The sequence below is a fragment of the Drosophila montana genome, unplaced genomic scaffold, assembly GCF_035044405.1.
Source record: "Drosophila montana isolate Dmon_TW-CO22-7 unplaced genomic scaffold, ASM3504440v1 contig_1624_1, whole genome shotgun sequence".
Lineage (NCBI taxonomy): Eukaryota > Metazoa > Arthropoda > Insecta > Diptera > Drosophilidae > Drosophila > Drosophila montana.
Window position 1 is genome coordinate 4,841,997 of NW_026996559.1, and position 18,343 is coordinate 4,860,339.

Genomic DNA, 18,343 nt, shown 5'->3' on the forward strand with positions numbered 1-18,343 from the left:
GGCTTTTGGATATTTTTGCTGGCAGTGGCAGGCTAATGAGGCGGTTGCATTATGCTCTTAATGCCGTTAAAGTGCGGATTGCATTAAAATGAGAGCCTATTAATTGTCAAATGGCAGCGAAAGTAAAAAGAACAACAAAAGCATCAACAACAACAACAACCATTTGCAACAATAATTATAAATGAAAATCGTTTATTTTATAATTATGTGCGCTGTTTTGTTTATGTTTGGCTTTTTGACTTTGTGTTTGTTATACACAATTTTTTGTTGGTATTTGTGTTTTTTCTTGTAGTATTTTTTTGTGAAAAAAAAAAAAACATTGAAATCTATGTTTTAAAAGCCGCTTGACGTTTTGACATTAAAAATGCCACAAAAAAGGCAAAAAAAGCTACATAGAAATTGGAAAAAAAAAACATTTTAAATTAATAAATAGGCGGTGCATAAATTATAATTAAAGGGCGATATTCGTTTGATTAACTAAAACCAGCTCGAATGGGGCGTGGCTGTGGGCCGATTTAAGCCGCATGTAATGAATATAAATTTTCTAACAGCATTAGATTAATGCAATGCGCCTAAACAACAACAGACTGAACTAGGCGTGACAGCAGGCGATGTGTCTGTGTTTGTGTGTATGTGTGTTTCTCTCTCTCTCATTCTATCTCTCTCTCTCTCTCTGTCTCTCTCGCTGTCTGTGTGTGCAGCAACCTGTCTCGGTGATTATTCACAAAGCCTATCTATTTGGACTTATATTAATTAAATGCACAGTGTTAGTGGGCAAAGTTGCGTATACGCCGCGTGCGCTGATTATAGTTATAAACACTATAATCGTGGTTTTATTGGCAATTCTTCTTTTAATTTGTTTTTGTTTTTTGTTAAGCTTGATATTCGATTATTGGCGTTTGCTGGCTAATTATTTGATCGCATGGCACTTTATTTACGCAATCGATGCGCATAATCCTAGCACCGTGCGCCTCGAAGTATGCCACAAATGTTGCACGATAAGCGATTAGAGACTTTGTGGTCTTTGTGAACAAAATGAGCCGAGCTTTGCTGCTTAAGCAACAGCAGGCAGTAAATGACAGTTTTAATATACCTGTGGCAGGTATGTGGCGTGTGGCAAGTGGCAGGTGGCGTGTGGCACACGCGTTGAAAATTGAGCTGCGATTGCGGCACAAAAACTGTGCAAGTGTTTACACAAAATTCATTGACATGGGCGCATATCATGAACAATTTTTTGTTGTTCGTTTGTTTGTTTGTTTGTTTGTTGCGCACAGCGTGCGTTTCTGTTTATTATGAATTCATTCTGCACATATTTTATTAAACTTTTGCAGTTGTTTGCATGCCTATATTTGGCCCAGGCATAAAAAATATTTCCATGCAACAAACTGTAACAACCGTGGCGCCACACGAGTGCATTCGTATTGATTTTGTATGAATTTCTTTTTAAGTGCAAACAAAACAAAACACAAAGAAAACAAAGGCGAAAATATATTATTAATAAATAAAGTAAATTAAACCAAAAAATTCGTTAAAGGGCATCTTAAATTTGCTGTTTTAATTCGACAAAGAAACCAAACGCCGCAAATAACTCTGTGTGTGTGTGTGCGTGTGTGTCCGTGACAAAAAAACCAAAAATGTTGACAAAAACAACAATGAAACAAAGCATTTCCAATGCGCCAATGGCAACAAAATTCAGTTAATTTTATTTCTATGATTTAAATAAAAACCAAGTGAGAACATTGCAGTTGAACCGACTGCGCAATACTCTCTGCACAGGCGGATGTCCACGTTATTGGTTCCATCTTTAGGTTCGGCTCTCAGTAGTTCAGCTGCAAAATTTGCTGTGTCTAGCTATTAAACTATGGAATATGTCAATTGGCTCGTATTGCCCGCCTCCTAGTGGGCGTGGCCCAAACATTTAAGCCCGCGAATATGCGCACAGACGGCCCGACATTGCATAATGCGAATATACCGACTTTTACTTTGTGAGCAGAGTATAAAAACCTGAACGTGAGAAGGAAACACATTTCCATACAATTATTATAGCTAATTAATATTTATTAACAAGCGCATGAACGCCGTCGCAACCAGCTGTAAGGGGGTTCAGTTTCTTCAGCTCTGACATACTGATACAAATATTTAAAGCAAATAATTATAAAACACAACTTCAACTGAAATTAAAACATATAAAACATAAGAGAAGCAACTGTATTTGAACGTGAAAAACAACGGCAAGTTATATGAACCTTAAGAGTTTATTTGTTGTGTTACATATATAGAAATACTTAAGAGTAGAGTAGAGAACATTTTCGAGAAAAAAAATGGAAGACATATTCGTCTGCACAAAAGTAATGTTTAGTTGACATTAAAAAAGCAAATTGAAATCCCGCTTTCGAACCCGCTGGTTCAAAGCTAGCTCACAGCCTTGATATATATTCCAGATGATGTTAAGATGCATGCCACTCTATCTGTCTGTCCTTCAGCCTTAAGGCTATCGAGTTGGAACTATCCACAAGCTTGACTTATAACAGCAGGTATTGCATATTCGGAGTCGACCAGATCGCATCACATTATCGTTTAGTTGTCACATCCTACCCAGATTCAGTATTTACGATCCCCATCGTGTTTCTAGCACATGGTAAAATTCTGTTTGATCCCAATAGACTATACCATATATTAAAGCTCCTATAGGAACTATAGTCTTAGTATTTTGCTGTTCAAGATATTTCATTTCAAATAATTAACTACTTTTCGCTGGCTGAGCGAACCCTTGCAGCTGCCACTGTGTTTTTTTTGGGTTGGCCATGTAACATGCTGCAGCGGCTGCTGCTGCGGCTGCTGCTGCGGCGGCAAGAAAATTATTGCAAATTTATTTAAAAGGCATAAGGCCAATTACGTTGGACTTTTTACCTTAATTAAGAAATTGCCAATGCGAAAAATAATAATTAAAAATAAGCCCAAAACCCGAAGCGTGCAAAGGATCTTTTCTCAATATACTACCCCCTCTCCCCCTCTACACCACATTCTCTTATTTGTTGAAGAGCATTGCAAAGAAAAACCAAAAATACGCTAGACAAGCATTTCCGACTGGCAGATACCCTGTGCTTAGGTCGTAGTTCTCTACTCATACAAAGTATTGCTGTCTACCAAGTTATTTTCATAGAATATTACCATACATATATTGGATAAAAGATAAAAGAGACCGATCGTGTATATATGTACATATATCGGACTGTAAATACAGTTGAACAGCTTGTTTTTTAACCATTTCGGGTATTTACCAACAAACGCACCGCAAAAGCGCTAAAAGTGGGCAAACTTTACTTTATGCATCCTATGATAATGGTATTCCGCTTTTTCTTGGGCCGCTTAAAGCTTACACGTGTGTGAGTGTGTGAGTGTGTGAGTGTGTGAGTGTGTGTTTACAAGTATTATATTGTATTTTTGTAAATTTTATTTTATATTTATGTGTATATTTTTATTGTTGTTGTTGTTGTTGTAGTGTGGCGCCTGTTGATGTTGATATTGGCGTTGTTGCTGTTTCGCGATTGTTTTATTCGCATTTTTCGCTGATGCACATAATTTATTTAACATTTGTGGCAATTTAAAGCGAGCTGAGCCGAACCCAACCGATTCGCATCGAGGACGAGTAGCTTGGGATGGGCGGGGAGTGGGGGTGGCGCACTGTGGGAATGCACCATGCAAATGAGATTTAATTTGGTGGTATATTGCGCTCCCGCGTTGCCCCGAATAACTTCTACAAATTAACAACAATAATAACTACACCAACAGGTCGAAAAGTGGTATTGAATTTCGCTGTCGTGCATATGTAGAAAATTGGGACAATATTCCGATGAAAATGAATAAAAAATTTTGTTGCGCATTACAACATTTTTAATTATGATGCATTTGTTAATATATTGTGATTGTATATTATTGCAAATTGTTTGCCAAAGAAGTTGAATTTTTCTTGATGCATTTTTCTTTCTTGCTTTCTTTTGGTCGCCTGAGTGCATCTGTGGCAGAGTAATAAATGTTTCGTTGTGTTGAGTTTATTGTTTTCTTTATGCTGTTTTTGTTTCGCCTTTGTTTTTAATTTATCGCTAGCCGCAAAAATAAAAACGGCAAAAATCACGGCAAATTTTACCATTTCCAGTATGTGTGCGAAAATGAAAACCGAAGCGGACGAGAAGGCAATAAATTGCACAACTGATATATGAATATGAATGAGAGCTGCGCGCGATTCAGTCGCCAGTCGCAATTAGCTGTTGCGAGGTGCGCTTAATAAGTTCTCATGTAAGCGGCGGCAGTCAGCTTTTTCTTCTTCTTCTACATATACATATATGTATATCGCTTCATTTTAAATACGCGCATTACACATCCTTCGCTGCTTGAGCCAAACTAGCTGCTCGCTCTCTCACTCCCGCTGTGGCCTTGCCGGGCCCGGTATATGTGTCACTTTCTCGCTCTCTCTCTCTCTCTCTCTCTCTCTCTCTCTCTCTCTCTCTCTCTTTCACTCTCCCTCTCCGCTTGTTGGTCGCGTCTTTCGGCCTGGGGGGCATGCCAACTGTTTGTATTTTGTAAAACGGTTTCTGCTTTTTATCCGTTGGCATTTTCAAGTAATTTTTCACGCATTTCTGTGGCTGCTTTGCGCCTCATTTTTCACGACTCGCATGTGTATGCTAGTGTGTGTGTGTGTGCGTGTATGTTCGCGTGTGTATGTGTGTGTTAAGCTGCTTAAATGATTTTGCCACTTCTTTTTGCAGCATTGTTTTTTGTTGTCATCGTTTTTCTTTTTTCTTTGTTGCATTTACAACACTCAAATTGTAAATAATTCCGATTTGGTTGCCCAGACTCCAGCTGTGAGCTCGGGCAGAAACTTCAGTCCTCCGCTCAGTCCTCCGCCCAGTCCGCCGCTCAGTCCTCCTCGGCTTCCTCCACGAGTGTGTAATGGCCAAAGCCACTTGCCTTTGTCAACAAATTTGCGTTTAAATGGCTCATGTGCCGCAAGCCGTCTGTCCGTCCCACCGCCCATTCCTCCGCCCGTCCGTCTCTTCTTCCGTCAGTCCATCCGTTTGTCAGCCGGTTTGACAGTCGGTTTGTCGGCTCATCTCGGCCAGTCTTGTTTGTTGACGCAGCCTTTGCAATTCGTTTTAATGTATTTTTAAATTATGTTTATTTTTGGTTATCGCACGCACTAGGGCACAAGTGCGAGCGAGAGGGAGACAGAGAGCACAACAAATTTACACACTAGTGTTAAGTTCTCAGAGCTACTTTTGAACATACTAATATTATGCTTGGCATAAGGCTTCATTAAAGGGATTCAGCCGGCTGGCTGCCTTCAGTAAAAAAGTTAATAGGATTAAAGCTCTTAACCATTTCCGCCTGCCTTTTGGCGTATTGTATTTGAAACGAGACTTAGATTCAGCCTTTGCACAGCATCAAAATAAATGCTGAGTTATTTATATCGGAAACTTGGAAATTTATATGATTTGCTGAATATTAAATGCACATATTGTAATCCCATATAGCCGACCTGGAACTATTTAAGGTATTAAATGGTAGCCCTCTTGTGCGACTAAATTCAGGAATGCTTCAAGCTTTTAGTTGCACAAAAATGATTTCTTTCCTTTTTTTTTTTCATAATAGACTTAGTAGGTCAAAGAACTCTCGGGTCTTGCCGGACTTTAACTTCTTAGCCTTTAAGTTTTCTATTCAGGTTGTTTTCAGTTTTGTTTCAATATATTCTGATATGTTCTGTAGTCTCCATTAAATTTGCAGTCTTGTCTTTTGGTCTAAAAGTTTTCTGTCACAGTTGAGAGCTGCCTCTAGCAAAGGTTTGCCAACTGTTTTGGTTACATCTGAATGCGGCTTGCACGTTGCATGAAAGTTGTTGAAATGTTTGTTTCATTTATTTCATTTTTTTATTGATTTCATTATGCAACGGCTGAATGAACGAAGTCTGAGGATCGGTTTCGACTGAAAAGATTCAATGCTTCGATACAAAATCAATGTCACAATCGGCTTGTTGGCCAGTTGCATAAAGGTGGCTGTTAACTGTTATGTATTGGGCACCCCGTTGTTAGCCGCCCGTGGTCCATTAACCGATCCGTCTACTTGCCATTGTCTGATTTCGGTGTAAGTCGCCATTTACATTCAAAGGTACATAATTAATGCAATATGCCGTTTCCGGAACGGGTTTGCTATCGAATGTAATCAAATGAAAGTGAAATCGCCAGAAGAAAATTTAACAAATTTTTGTTGTTGATATACAAAATGTGTTATGCATCTGCGTGTGCGTGTGTGTGTGTGTGTGATTGTGTGTGCATAGAAGAAAGGTGATATGGCTAATCCGCAGATCATCAACCGGCTCGAGGCGATTATGGCAGGGCGGGTGGTGTGCGGAGCGTAGCAGCTGCTGCTCTTGTGGATGACGGGGCAGATATGGAAAACAGCTGAGGTTGACCATGAAAATGTTCAAAGCCAAACTGCCCAATGTCTTTGCAGAAATACACTAATATTTGCATATTCATAAGCACAGTTTCATCCATATAAACACACACACACACATACATACACACAGAGCCAGCAGTCGATGCTGTTAATGTGCGCCTTTGGCGAAATGTTAATTAAACCAACTGGAAACCCAGTTGAAGTCAAGCGAGTGAGCAAAAGCAGCCGCTAATCAAGTTGGAGGTCAACATTGGAGCACGCATATTACGTAAGGATCGTCGGCAACAGCATGGCACACTGGAACCAGACACAATGCGAGAGCGGGAGAGAGAGCGAGAGAGGAGAGAGAGCGAGAGTGGAAGAGCGTGCTAGACAGCAGCAATGTATCGCTGTATAAGGCAGACGCCAAGAAAAGTGAAACCGGCTAAATTTCAAGTTTTGTTTCTTCCTCTTTCATTATACATATCCATACGTTATATATAATTGCACATATTTATCTCGTTTCTTTGTGGCTGTAAATCGGTTATGCATTGCTGCCGGAGCCCAAGCATGCAGGACAGTTGACCTTGCGGGCCTTACAGGTGTGACAAAGTCCGAAACCAGTTGGAAAAACCATTTATGATAAGAGCAAAAGTCAATGAAATGCCAGCAATGTTACCTAATTCGACGTCGAGCCAAAATCAAACAAGAAATACGAGTACAGCAGCTCGTAATGCGCCAGGAAGACAGAGACAAAGACAAAGACAAAGGCAGAGACAAAGGCGAAGACGAAGCACTCGCACAGATACATACACACACACGCACGCACACACACACGCAGAGGAAGCCCAACTAACTTCCAATTGGCAACGTCAACACTTTTTCTGCTGCACAGTAACAAAAAATAAAAAAAAAATATTGAAAAATAAGCACACAAAAAAAAAACTATTAACATTTATAGCAAACACGAATGCGGAAACGTTATTATTATTTTATTTACTTTTTTTTTGTCGTTGTTGCGTGCAACATTTGCTGCTACACCTTGCCGCAGCTGCAGCTGCAGCAGCAGCCGCCCTTTTTGAGCAGCAGTTTACTTACCATGAACGCCAACGGCGATTAGCAGCGTTGCAATCAGACAATGCTGCAGCATCTTGAAGTTTCCACACCGAATTTACCGATACACTGTTGCCAACTAAAAGTTGGCCTAAAGAAAGAGAGACAGAAGGCGAGAGACGTCCGCAACGCGCAAATGCAAACCGCCAACTGAACGCAGACAGCTCCAAAGAAATTGCAAGAAGCCAAGCTAAGTTCAAGTCTCGTACAACGGCTCCCGAGCGGCGATCAGCGATCTGCGATCGGTGAGCGGAGAGCGGAGAGCGGAGAACGGCGAATGGAGCTGAGCTGGGAGCTTAACTTATTCTCAATTCACTTTCATTTCAACTGGTTCGACAATGACGCGAATCAACAACAACTACAGTCGAGGTGGCCGAAAGAGTCGACTCAGCCGGTTTGAGCCGGGGCGCATGCGCGCGCATTTCAATGAGGCGGAGGGCAGAGCCCTTGTCGCGTCCGTCTGTTCCGATCAGATCAAACTAGCTCGTGAATGTCTTTGAGTGTCTCCACTCGTTAAATAGTTTTTCTTTGCTGTCGGTAATTAACTCGATCGCAGTTGGAGTTCTGGCCCAATATCTATATATTATTGGTATTCCTGGGGTGTGTGTTGGATCAGCCAGACCCATGTACTACTTACGAGTGTCCCAAGTCTTAGACACCGCCCGCATAGCAATCACATGTTAATTGCATATTACAGTTAAGACTAGAGAGTTCTACATAAGTGTACTTTGGCCCAGACGTCAGTCAGTGCATATACAATGAGGCCCGAAATGAGACTTGGTCTACAGAATTTATGCATCTGGTTGCGTCACTTTTATAAGTCTTTCGGCATGTTGTCGAAGCTTCCAGTTGTTGTTGCAACAATATTCGAATGCATTTAAATGAAGGCTTGACTTATTGATCTGGCACGATTTGTTTAGAGTCTCGTCTAACAGTTCTGCATAGCTTTTGACAGTCTCGTAGTAACCTATAAATATTATATAGCTATATAGCTATCTAGTTATATAGTTACATAAATATATAGTTATATTTATATATAGTTATATAGTTAAATAGTTATATAGTTATATATTTATACTATAGTCATATAGTAGTTATAAACTATTGTTTTTTAAATTATAAATTAAATTTCTTCTGCGTACAGCAAGTAAAGTAATTCTAGCGGACAAATACCAAGTACCCAGCGCTGTGATGAGTTTGCAAACATTCGAACTTCCCACAATACATAGATACACCCAAGCACGCAACTGTGCTTCTTCTTCTATAATACATTTCTTATGAATATTCATTATTGAATATAATTATATATATTTATGATTGTATATATATCAACTTTAATTCGTAAAGTCCGATCCTAATGATATGTTCAGCGCTTAAATATGGTACCCAAAGGGTTTATTTATGCATCGAGGATCTACATTTAAGACCTCGGTTGTCTTAGTATCATTAGAACAGAAAATATTCTAGATTGATGTATGTACTTTTTTAAAATGGGGAAGAGATATCGATTCATATCGCAAGCGAGTTAGCAATAATTTGAAGAAACTCGAAAAATAACTTGATCTGCGGTTGCCATTGAATTTTCAGATTTGAAGTCTCCGACGGGAAGATAGACAGTGCTATGTGGACTTGATGCTGGTCAAGAATATTTATATATAGCAAATGCTCCCACAAGCGGACACCCATCGACGCGTTATTTTCGTCCGCTCATGGGAATGTATTTTGTATGATAAAAGTGATGAAAAGCTTACAACAATTTTCTGCTTTATCAAATGGGTATAATAAAGGGTATTCATGCTTTGTAACCACATGGACGGCAAGTATCTTTTAATCGAGCGCATATTATAAAGTCAGCTACCCAAATCCAAAGTTTTTTTATGTTTCTGATTTTCATTCAGCTGATGATGTCATCCAGCTTGGATAGTCAGTAACTAACTAGTCATGGAACTGGTCAATAAAGCCAGAAACAAAAATTTTGATAAAGCTAAAGCGCTTTTATTTTCTTGGAAGTGTCAAGAACTTGAATTCGATTCGGGAGTTGATTTTTTTTTAAATTTATTTATTTACTTTACTTTTATGTGACGATTCGTTGTATTTAATTTGGCATTAATGGATTTCATCTTGTTTTAGCTTGTTTCGCGTTTTGTATACTTTATATTTGTGCTGTGCGCTCAGTTAATTCCGATTTCAACCAACTGGAATTTCAAATTCCAAATTTATAAACTCAGTTCGGATAGTCGATGCGAATACGTATGTGAATGGGAATGAAGTCTGCACGCGGTAACTAATTCTCTATATACAAATAGCTGCGGGCTCATATCATTTATTATACTTGTACAAGTTGCTTTTTTTTATTTATTTTGTTTGTTTTTTGTTTTTATTTATTTGCCCTCCCTCTCCATCAATATAAAATACCTCTGTCTGTCTGTGTGCGTGCGTGAGTTATTGTTTGTATTTTTTGCTTATTATTTTTAAAATTATTTTTTAAGCCGAAATTTGAAATTGAACAGCATTGAACTAGTCAGCTTTGTGTGTTATTGTTTTAATATTTATTGGTAAGCCCGTGCGTTGATCAATGACCCGAAAACTTATAAGTTAAAACAACGCGAATATCAAATTCAAACAGAGATTCAATGGATGAAGCACTGAATAATTGGATAAACGAATAGCAAATGTGATGCGCGTGTTGTGAAAGCGGCTCAACGCGACAAGTGGAAACGGCGCAGAAATTAAACACTCACTTTAGTTTTGGTGAGTACTTGTTGCTCACAAATATACTCGTTAAGCATTTAAATACTTTGGCATCAACCAGTTCTAAGTTCATAAAATCGCTTTACTTAAACGACTCAATATACATTATTGACGTATATTTATTTATATAGTAATATTTATATATATGTATATATATACAAGTGTTCACATAAGCCACATATACTCGTTATGCTAAATAAAAGTTAGACTCTTGACAACTGCGTGGGAAATGAAAGTCTCCATGGACTGTATGCATAGTTGACTATTTTCTATCTTCTTCTTTTTTTGTTTTATCTACTATATAATATATTTTTTTTTGGTTTTATGAATATTCATTTATTTATTTGACTGTAGACAGCCAGCACGCATGCATATGCCCATCACAAAATTTTTGGGCATTTAAACCAATAAATATGTAAATTTTTCATAAATTTAATTAAATTCACCACAAAAGCTGCGTCTTTATCATCCAGAGCAGCAGCAGCAGCAGCAGCAACCGCAGCGGCTGCAAGGGAAAGTTTTTCCCTCCAAAAAAAAAAAAACGTAAATAAAAAATGCAAAAAAGTGTAAAAAGAAAACTGAGGACAAAAAAAAACCAAAAAAAAACAACGAAGATGATGAAAAATAGTGTGCGAGCGGCTGCTGGCAACTGGAAGCTGAGAACTTTACGGCATGGGATAAAAGATCTATGAGTTTCGTAGAAAATGAACAAAAAAATGGGAGTGAGAGAAAAAAACAACAAGAACTAAATAAAAGTTGAGAATTGTATGCAAATATCTATCGCACGCATTGGCCAGATCCCGAGCCAGGTGCCAGATGCTTGACTGACTTACTGACTCACTGACTGACTCACTGACTGACTCACTGACTGACTGACTGACTGACTGACTGACTGACTGACTGACTGACTGATTGACTGACTGAATAAATGAGTGGGTGGGCGTGTGCATGGTTGGCTGGCTGTACGCATGGTTAACTCAAACTTATGCAAGTTGGGGCGCTGGCTTCGCCCGAGGATACGCAGCCGATGATAAATGAAAATTGTCAGAGAATTTAACGATTTGACTGACAAAGGCATTTCATAGTTTTGTTTATGCTAAGGTAACAACAACAATAGCACAATGAGCACAATATGGCATATCACAGGGCGCCACAGGGCGCCACGGGGGCGGCATTTGTAGTGGATGAGCGCACTTAAACAAAAAGAAATGAAATGACAAAGGCGAGGAAAATGCAAGTGAGCGGACATGGAAATTAAAAGCAGCTGAAAGGACGACGCATGGCTGAGCCCTGAACATAGCAGACGAGGGCGACGACGAGCAGCAGCACCAGGCCAGGAGCGTGGAGCACAAAACTGGCAACTGGCAACTGACAACCAGGCGGACGACAATCCCGACACCAGCAGGGACATGGGGCATGGCCACGTGATTCTTTGAGGCTATGCGACAGCTCCATGGGGCGATTGCGTATGAAAATGGCTCCCGCTGTTGATGTCATAGTTAGCACTCGCGACGGCCTCGCCATTTTCAATTAACACTTGTTCAATTTTCCAGCGATTTTGGCCTTTTGTCTGATCCCACAGGCGGCACATCAGATTAATAATCCAGCGACAGCAAAGAAATATGAGCACGACTTACAACAAAGCTATTAATGGATTTTATACCGGAACAGATCCGTCGGCGAGCACCAGAAGCGTACATCGTCTGCAACTATAAGCTAGGAATACTCTCTTGGACGGACAGCGACAATCGGGTAATATTTATCCTTTCTAGAGCAGTGCCCGTCTGATATTGGCAGAATGGTTGTGGCCTTATTTATAATGGCATGGGAGAAAAGGGGAGTCTCCGTTAGTAGAGATTTCACTGTAGAAGTATGAGTTGCTTTTATACCTAAAACTTAGAAAATTAGCTTAATAATGAGTATTAGAAGTAGAAGGACTCGAAGGGATGGGTACTCCAAAAAAAGGAGTACATAGAGAGAAAAACTGAGTTCTTGAACTCAATCAAATTTCCATTAAATTTCAAAAAAGATCAAAATGTTTTCAATTAAAATAGACACGTTCTTGAATTTAGTAAATAAATCGTACAAATGATGTGCACTTAGTTAAAATTTTAATAATTAACCAATCAAATTTTATTTAAGCTTGTGTTAATTCTTGAATAAATAAGATTATTTTCATCACGTTCAAAATAGTTCTTAAGTTAACATTATTTTTTTTTATTGGGCTTAGAATCATGAGGGGAAAAACTTTATTCAACTTTTCCCGTACTTAAAAACATTGCTTGTTATTCCTGTACTTTACTTTAAAGATCATGCTGACTTGATTCAAGTTTTTTCGTACTTTAAAATTATACTTGAAATATAAAGTTGTATGTTTCAATCAAGAAAGCTTGTGCTGTCTGTACTGACGGGCTTACTTGATTCAAGATTATCTTTACTTGACATAAGCTTAATCTTCCTGCAATTTTAAGATCGGGCTAACTCTATTCAAGCTTTCAGTTACCTTAAAATCATACGTGATCAAACAAATTTTATGCTTTAATCAAGTTAGATTCTTGCTTTATTTTTAAGATTGGTCTTACGTAATTCAAGTTTTCACGTACTTAAGAATCATACTTAATATAAGAAATTGCATGCTTAAATCGACAAAGATTCTGTCTGTACATTAAAGATCGGATCAAGTCTTTTCGTACTTGAAAAGTATACTTATAATAAGCTTGTCCTTTCTGTACTTTAAAGATCGGCTGACTTAATTTAAGCATGAAATGGAATGAAAATACCGGATGCAGCTTTAATATTGAAATACCTGTTAAAAATTACTTTAAAAGTCAAATATTACTAATTGGTTTGGGCTGCAGCATCAGCTCGTTGTACACATTTTTTTAGGCGAGGAGGGCAATAGAAAAAAATGTTGTTTTTATAGGCAGGTGATGGATGAGTTGTGATTAGCAGGCCAGGCGGGATATGCGCGGGATACTCGGGTTAGCGGGAGGGCGGCTATTTGGGTAACCAACTGAAATTTCGAATCGCATTGGGAATTAGAATAAAAGCGAGGCCCATATTTTCGGCATGCAAATCGAAATCAAATTGAAGCTCTCGCTAGTCCGGCAAATGCAACGAACAACAAACAATATGCAAAAAACAACAATAAAAGTTAAAACAAAAACGAAAACAAAATAAAAAAAAGAGAAGAGAAATTAACAACAAAAAAAACTAAACTAAACAAGAGCAGCTCCAATTGCGCTGCTGGCAGAGGATTTGAATGTTACGGGCGTAAATACGGGCAAATCAGGCACATTAATTATGACGAATTTGGCGCACGGGCAGGCCGTGGTGGGGCATGAGGTCGGACGGTGGTGCACTGGTGGCTGGTGGCCATGTTGCGTGTTGTAAAATTGAAATTGGATTGGAAATATTTGCACGAAATTCCAATTTCAATTTTCAATTGACGCGGCAAACGGCGGAGGCGGCTGCGAATTTTGGTTAGGGTCAGGCTGGCGGGAGACGGGAGGCGGGAGACGGGTGTGATGGAATATTGCTTCGTTCGGGGTGCTCAAATAATACATAGCAATCCACTGACCAGTTCCAGTGGCTCCCTGGCTCGGATGTTGATGCGGAGGCGGACGCGGATGCGGATGCTATGGCAGCACCTTTCGCAATACGCGGCAGTAGCTGCAAATTGCAACTGCCATTTTCCTGCTTCACTCAATTACAGGCCTTTTGTGTCCATTCGATTGTCTGGCTGCAAGTGCAGGCCGTAACTGAAACCAAGTCCGTAACCGAATCATTCATTGTGTGCGTGTGTGTGCCCGTGTGCCCGTGTGTGTGTGTGTGTGTGGTTATGCTCGGTTGTTTGCTGTTTACCGGGCTGCCATTTGTTTGCAGCCAGGTGCCCCGACCCCGAAGTGAAGTGAAAAGAACTGCCAACAATAACATTGATCATGAAATGCGCATTGCGCGCATGATGGACAACGGGGCGAGTTAACCTGCCCCGGCTTCAGCTTCTTCTTCTTCGCTTGGCTCAGCTTGTTGTTGCTGCTGCTGTTGCTGTTGTTTGTGCAGATTTATGGCTGGAAAGATTGGCGGGGCATCATCGGACAAGGGGACTGCTTTATTTGCATCCATTAAAAATTTGCATAAGTACACACAGCGCATTGGCAAATAAATTTTGGCTTGTAAATGCGGCACAAATGATTCAGTGTACAATGTACACCCTCGAATACCCTACATAAGTAACACATCAACATTTTGCCAATTGAAGATCTGAGCATTACGATTTTCTACAGATCCCTTGGCTAGCTAAACCGCTTAATACATTTTATATTGTTACTGGCTTCAAGCCTGTTAAGTCTTCTAAAAATTAATATGTTTATTAAGTTTTTCCAATCACTTTTTATCATGTTAGAATCTAGTTTAATACGAATTATCTTATTTAATATCTTTTAATCTACTACCATCTACTTTAAATAAATACAAAAAAATTATAAAAAACTGCTTAAAAATAAATAAATTAAAGCGCATAGAAACAAATTAATAAATAAAATATTAAAATTCAAATATTTTATCACCATCTATTTTAAATATGTAAAAATAAATATATTAAAGCTCAATTTAAAAAAAAGTGATAATTGAATTTTCTAATTGCAAATATACATATTTTTATAGTTTATATATATCTTCTTTTCACACGTCTTATCTTAATTAAACTCTATAAATTAATTTTGTTGATTAATTCATGCCATCTATTCTCACTATATACACAAGAGAACGCTTAAGAAGGTTGCTAAAAAAATAAATAAATTAAAGCTCAAATAACAAACTTGTTAAAAAAAGATAAAAAGCATGTAAAATTATTTATTTCACAAATCACAAATAAATGTCTACCTTATTCTTATATAGAAGCTCCATTATGTGCTTTATTTTGAGTACATTTAAAAACGGCATCCGAGTGCGTTATTCACTTGACTCGCTCTGAGCATCAGATTTATTCGCAACCATTCGCCGCGTATATTGTGCTGGGCACTTATAATTAAATTCGAAAAAAGAAGAAAAATAAATTCAAAATAAATTATTTAATACAAATAAAAAGTTTTTCGATTTATTTTGGTGTTTTGTTCGAGCCGCGTGCATGGCCATATAATTCACTTTGGCCCACAGGCTGGGGCAAGTGTCCTTCGCATCACGCGCTGCCCACCAGGAGCAGCAGGTGCATGAATATGATTCGGTTGGGGAGCATAAATTTATGTTGGGGACGTAAATTTAACAGCAATCGACGCGGCAATGTGTAAGGGCCGCACAATTGTGGAGCGCGAGTGGTGCTGGACCTGGAACTGAAACTGGATCAGGCAACGGGGCCTGTCTAGCGGCAGGACCTTGGACTATGCCAATCATTGGCCAGACGATGAGATGCGTCTGCTGCTCCGGCTGGGGCTGTTTCCGCAGTGTTTGTTTGTCGCGCCAAAATAAATGAATACAATGAGAAAATGGCCGGTCGCATCTATTTTTTTAATGCCACCCGACGGCCTCAGAGGCCTCTGACCAGAGAGCTAGAGTGTGGCAGCGGGAGCGGAAGCAAATGACTTGAAGCGTTTTACACCTGAAATGATTTCATTTTCAGGACATCGCGCGTCACTTTCAAGGCGATATTTTTGTTTGCGCAATTTCAGGCGCCGGCAAGTGTATTAAATAAAAAGTGACAACAAATATTGTTACGCTGGTTGCTTCCAGCATTTTGTCGACGGCAAACCATCTCGTCCATACCAGCCCCGCCCGCACCATCTGTTATGCCTTGTGCGCTGTGCAGTGTCAGTGTCTGGCCAACGCTTTTGTCCCTTACCTTGCTCCGTGGCGTACCGTGCCGTCTAATGCCCAGAAAATTGGCCAAAATTTCATTTTACCGCCAAACGCGTCCGTTCGTCAAACTCAGGCGCCACGCCCTGGAACTAATGGAACCGAAGCTTACCTTACTTGTAAGCAAATATTTGCCTCTGAAACAAAGTAAGTAAGTAACTTGCCAGCCTTTTTGCCTTCGCCCTCTTCGCCTGCCCATGTTAAGCTGTATGCGGATTATCAAAGCAAACAACTGACTTACCTACCCCGGCGGATACTCACCGATAGCCACGTACTTGATGACTCCTGAAACCCTTTTCGGCTGCGTGCAGATGCTGAAATGATGCCGTCATTATGTATGTATCCTGCGCCATAGTTGAATGTGTATCGAATTTCGATAGAAAGCTTATCGTAGATCCACGTTTGAAAGTGAAAGAAGAATATTGGGAAAATATGAGCGTGAGAGAGAGAGAGGGAGAGACACAGAGCGAGAGAGAGAGGATGGGAGAGGAAGGGAGTGAGCGGGACCTACATTGAGCCGACTGTGAGCCTTACTTCATATCGTGAGAATCACGTAGAAGGACAGCATTTAACACTGCCTGCTTAAAACTGGACTACTTACTAGATTTCAGCTAACAGAATGCGCATATTTTAAATCCTTATTGAAAGTATTATTAATTTGTCATGAAATGTGTTAGGAACATATAATTTCGATCAGTATCAATAGCCGAGCTTGTATAACCGTGGCTGCCTGACAGTCTCTATTCCATCTTGTCTCTCAGTTTAAATGGATATCGATATAGCACTTGCTATTGCACGCAATACATATGTCGGAACTGTTCGAATCGGACCACTTTACCATATAATAGCCATAGTAACAATCGTTCAAAAATTAAGTTCATCAATAAAAGGATATTTAATCTTCGGCGTGCCAAGATAATCGCTCTTTCCTTTTAATTAAAGGTAAGTACTCATAAATGTAGGCTTGACTTTTAATGTATAAAAATACTTTTAAGACCTGAGCTAATGTTGGCTTTGGCTGCAAAAAGAGACTTCTTTATAGAACTTAATTAACGAAGCTTTCTGCAGGAATTCCTCACAAATATCCTAATGGCATTTATAGGCCAATTGTAAGTTGAACATGTTCTGTGCTGTGTATTAAATGTGAGCAAGAAAGATATGATTTTATTGACTGAATTAAGCCCAATACCAAATGGTCGGGTCGAGGCTAACCCAGCCGCTAATTGGTCCAGCAATCGTTTGGGCAAACAAAACGCATCCTAATGGCACCACTTGCGGCAATGTATCAAAAGTTATTATTGGTTAACCGACATCCATCAAATCAAATCAATCAACATCAGCCACAACCACAACCACAACAATAACAGCATAAATATTCATTTTGTTATTATTGCGACAAGCAACAATAACATGTTACCGAGTGCTACAAAACTGAGCAATGCATATTTCACAAGTCTATACAAAAACATATACGAATAAAATATATTATTTCTAAATGAATGAACTAATAAAGCTAAATAGTGTCAGACGCCTTTTTTTTTCTGCTGATGGTCAAAAAACTAACAGAACGTGCACAACTTGACTCTCCTCTGCGGCAATTCTGTGTGTGAGTGTGAGTGTGTGTGTGTGTGTGTGTGTGCGTGTTAAGTGTGTGTATTCTTGCACTAAAGACTAATTAAGTTTTCATGGCCATGAGTCCTGGGCGCTGCTTTGGTCAGCCTCTGTTAAGTTCGTTGTCAGTTTGCTCGTTGAATGAATGAATGGTCAACTTGATTAATTTGAGGCAGCTAGACAAGCATTAATAATCCGGTTAAAGTGTGGGTAGCACACACACAAGCATACGAATGTAAACACACTTAAGCAGAGCTTGTGGCTGGAGAAGCAGCAGCAACAACAACAACAACAACAACGACAAGAACAACAACAACATTATCATCAGCAGCAACAGCAACAGCAACAGAAACAACAAAAAATTGCCGCAGTAAACACAAACTAAGTATAAAAGTCAAAACAAAGCCACAAAGTGTTGGTAACACACACTCGCATACACACACACATAGAATAAGGGAAGGAGCTAAAGGGAGAGCTTGTGTCCCCCCTTTTTGTTGTTTATCGCTTCGGCAGCGCCATGAAGTATGCAACATTTTATTTAACTTAAATGCTTTAACTAGCGCCAAAATAAGCGGAGAGAGGGTAG

At 39.3% G+C, this 18,343-nt stretch overlaps 1 protein-coding gene across 1 annotated transcript in view; it reads right to left on the reverse strand.

Annotated features, from left to right (window-relative positions):
- The window catches only part of Cda4 (chitin deacetylase Cda4), a 48,559-nt gene extending 40,876 nt beyond the window's left edge, over nt 1-7,683 (reverse strand). The window contains exon 1 of the mRNA XM_064699682.1: nt 7,531-7,683. Within this exon, the coding sequence (XP_064555752.1) occupies nt 7,531-7,582 (52 nt within the window). The 5' untranslated portion in view covers nt 7,583-7,683. The remainder of the gene's footprint in view (nt 1-7,530) is intronic.
- Nucleotides 7,684-18,343: the final 10,660 nt, after the last annotated feature.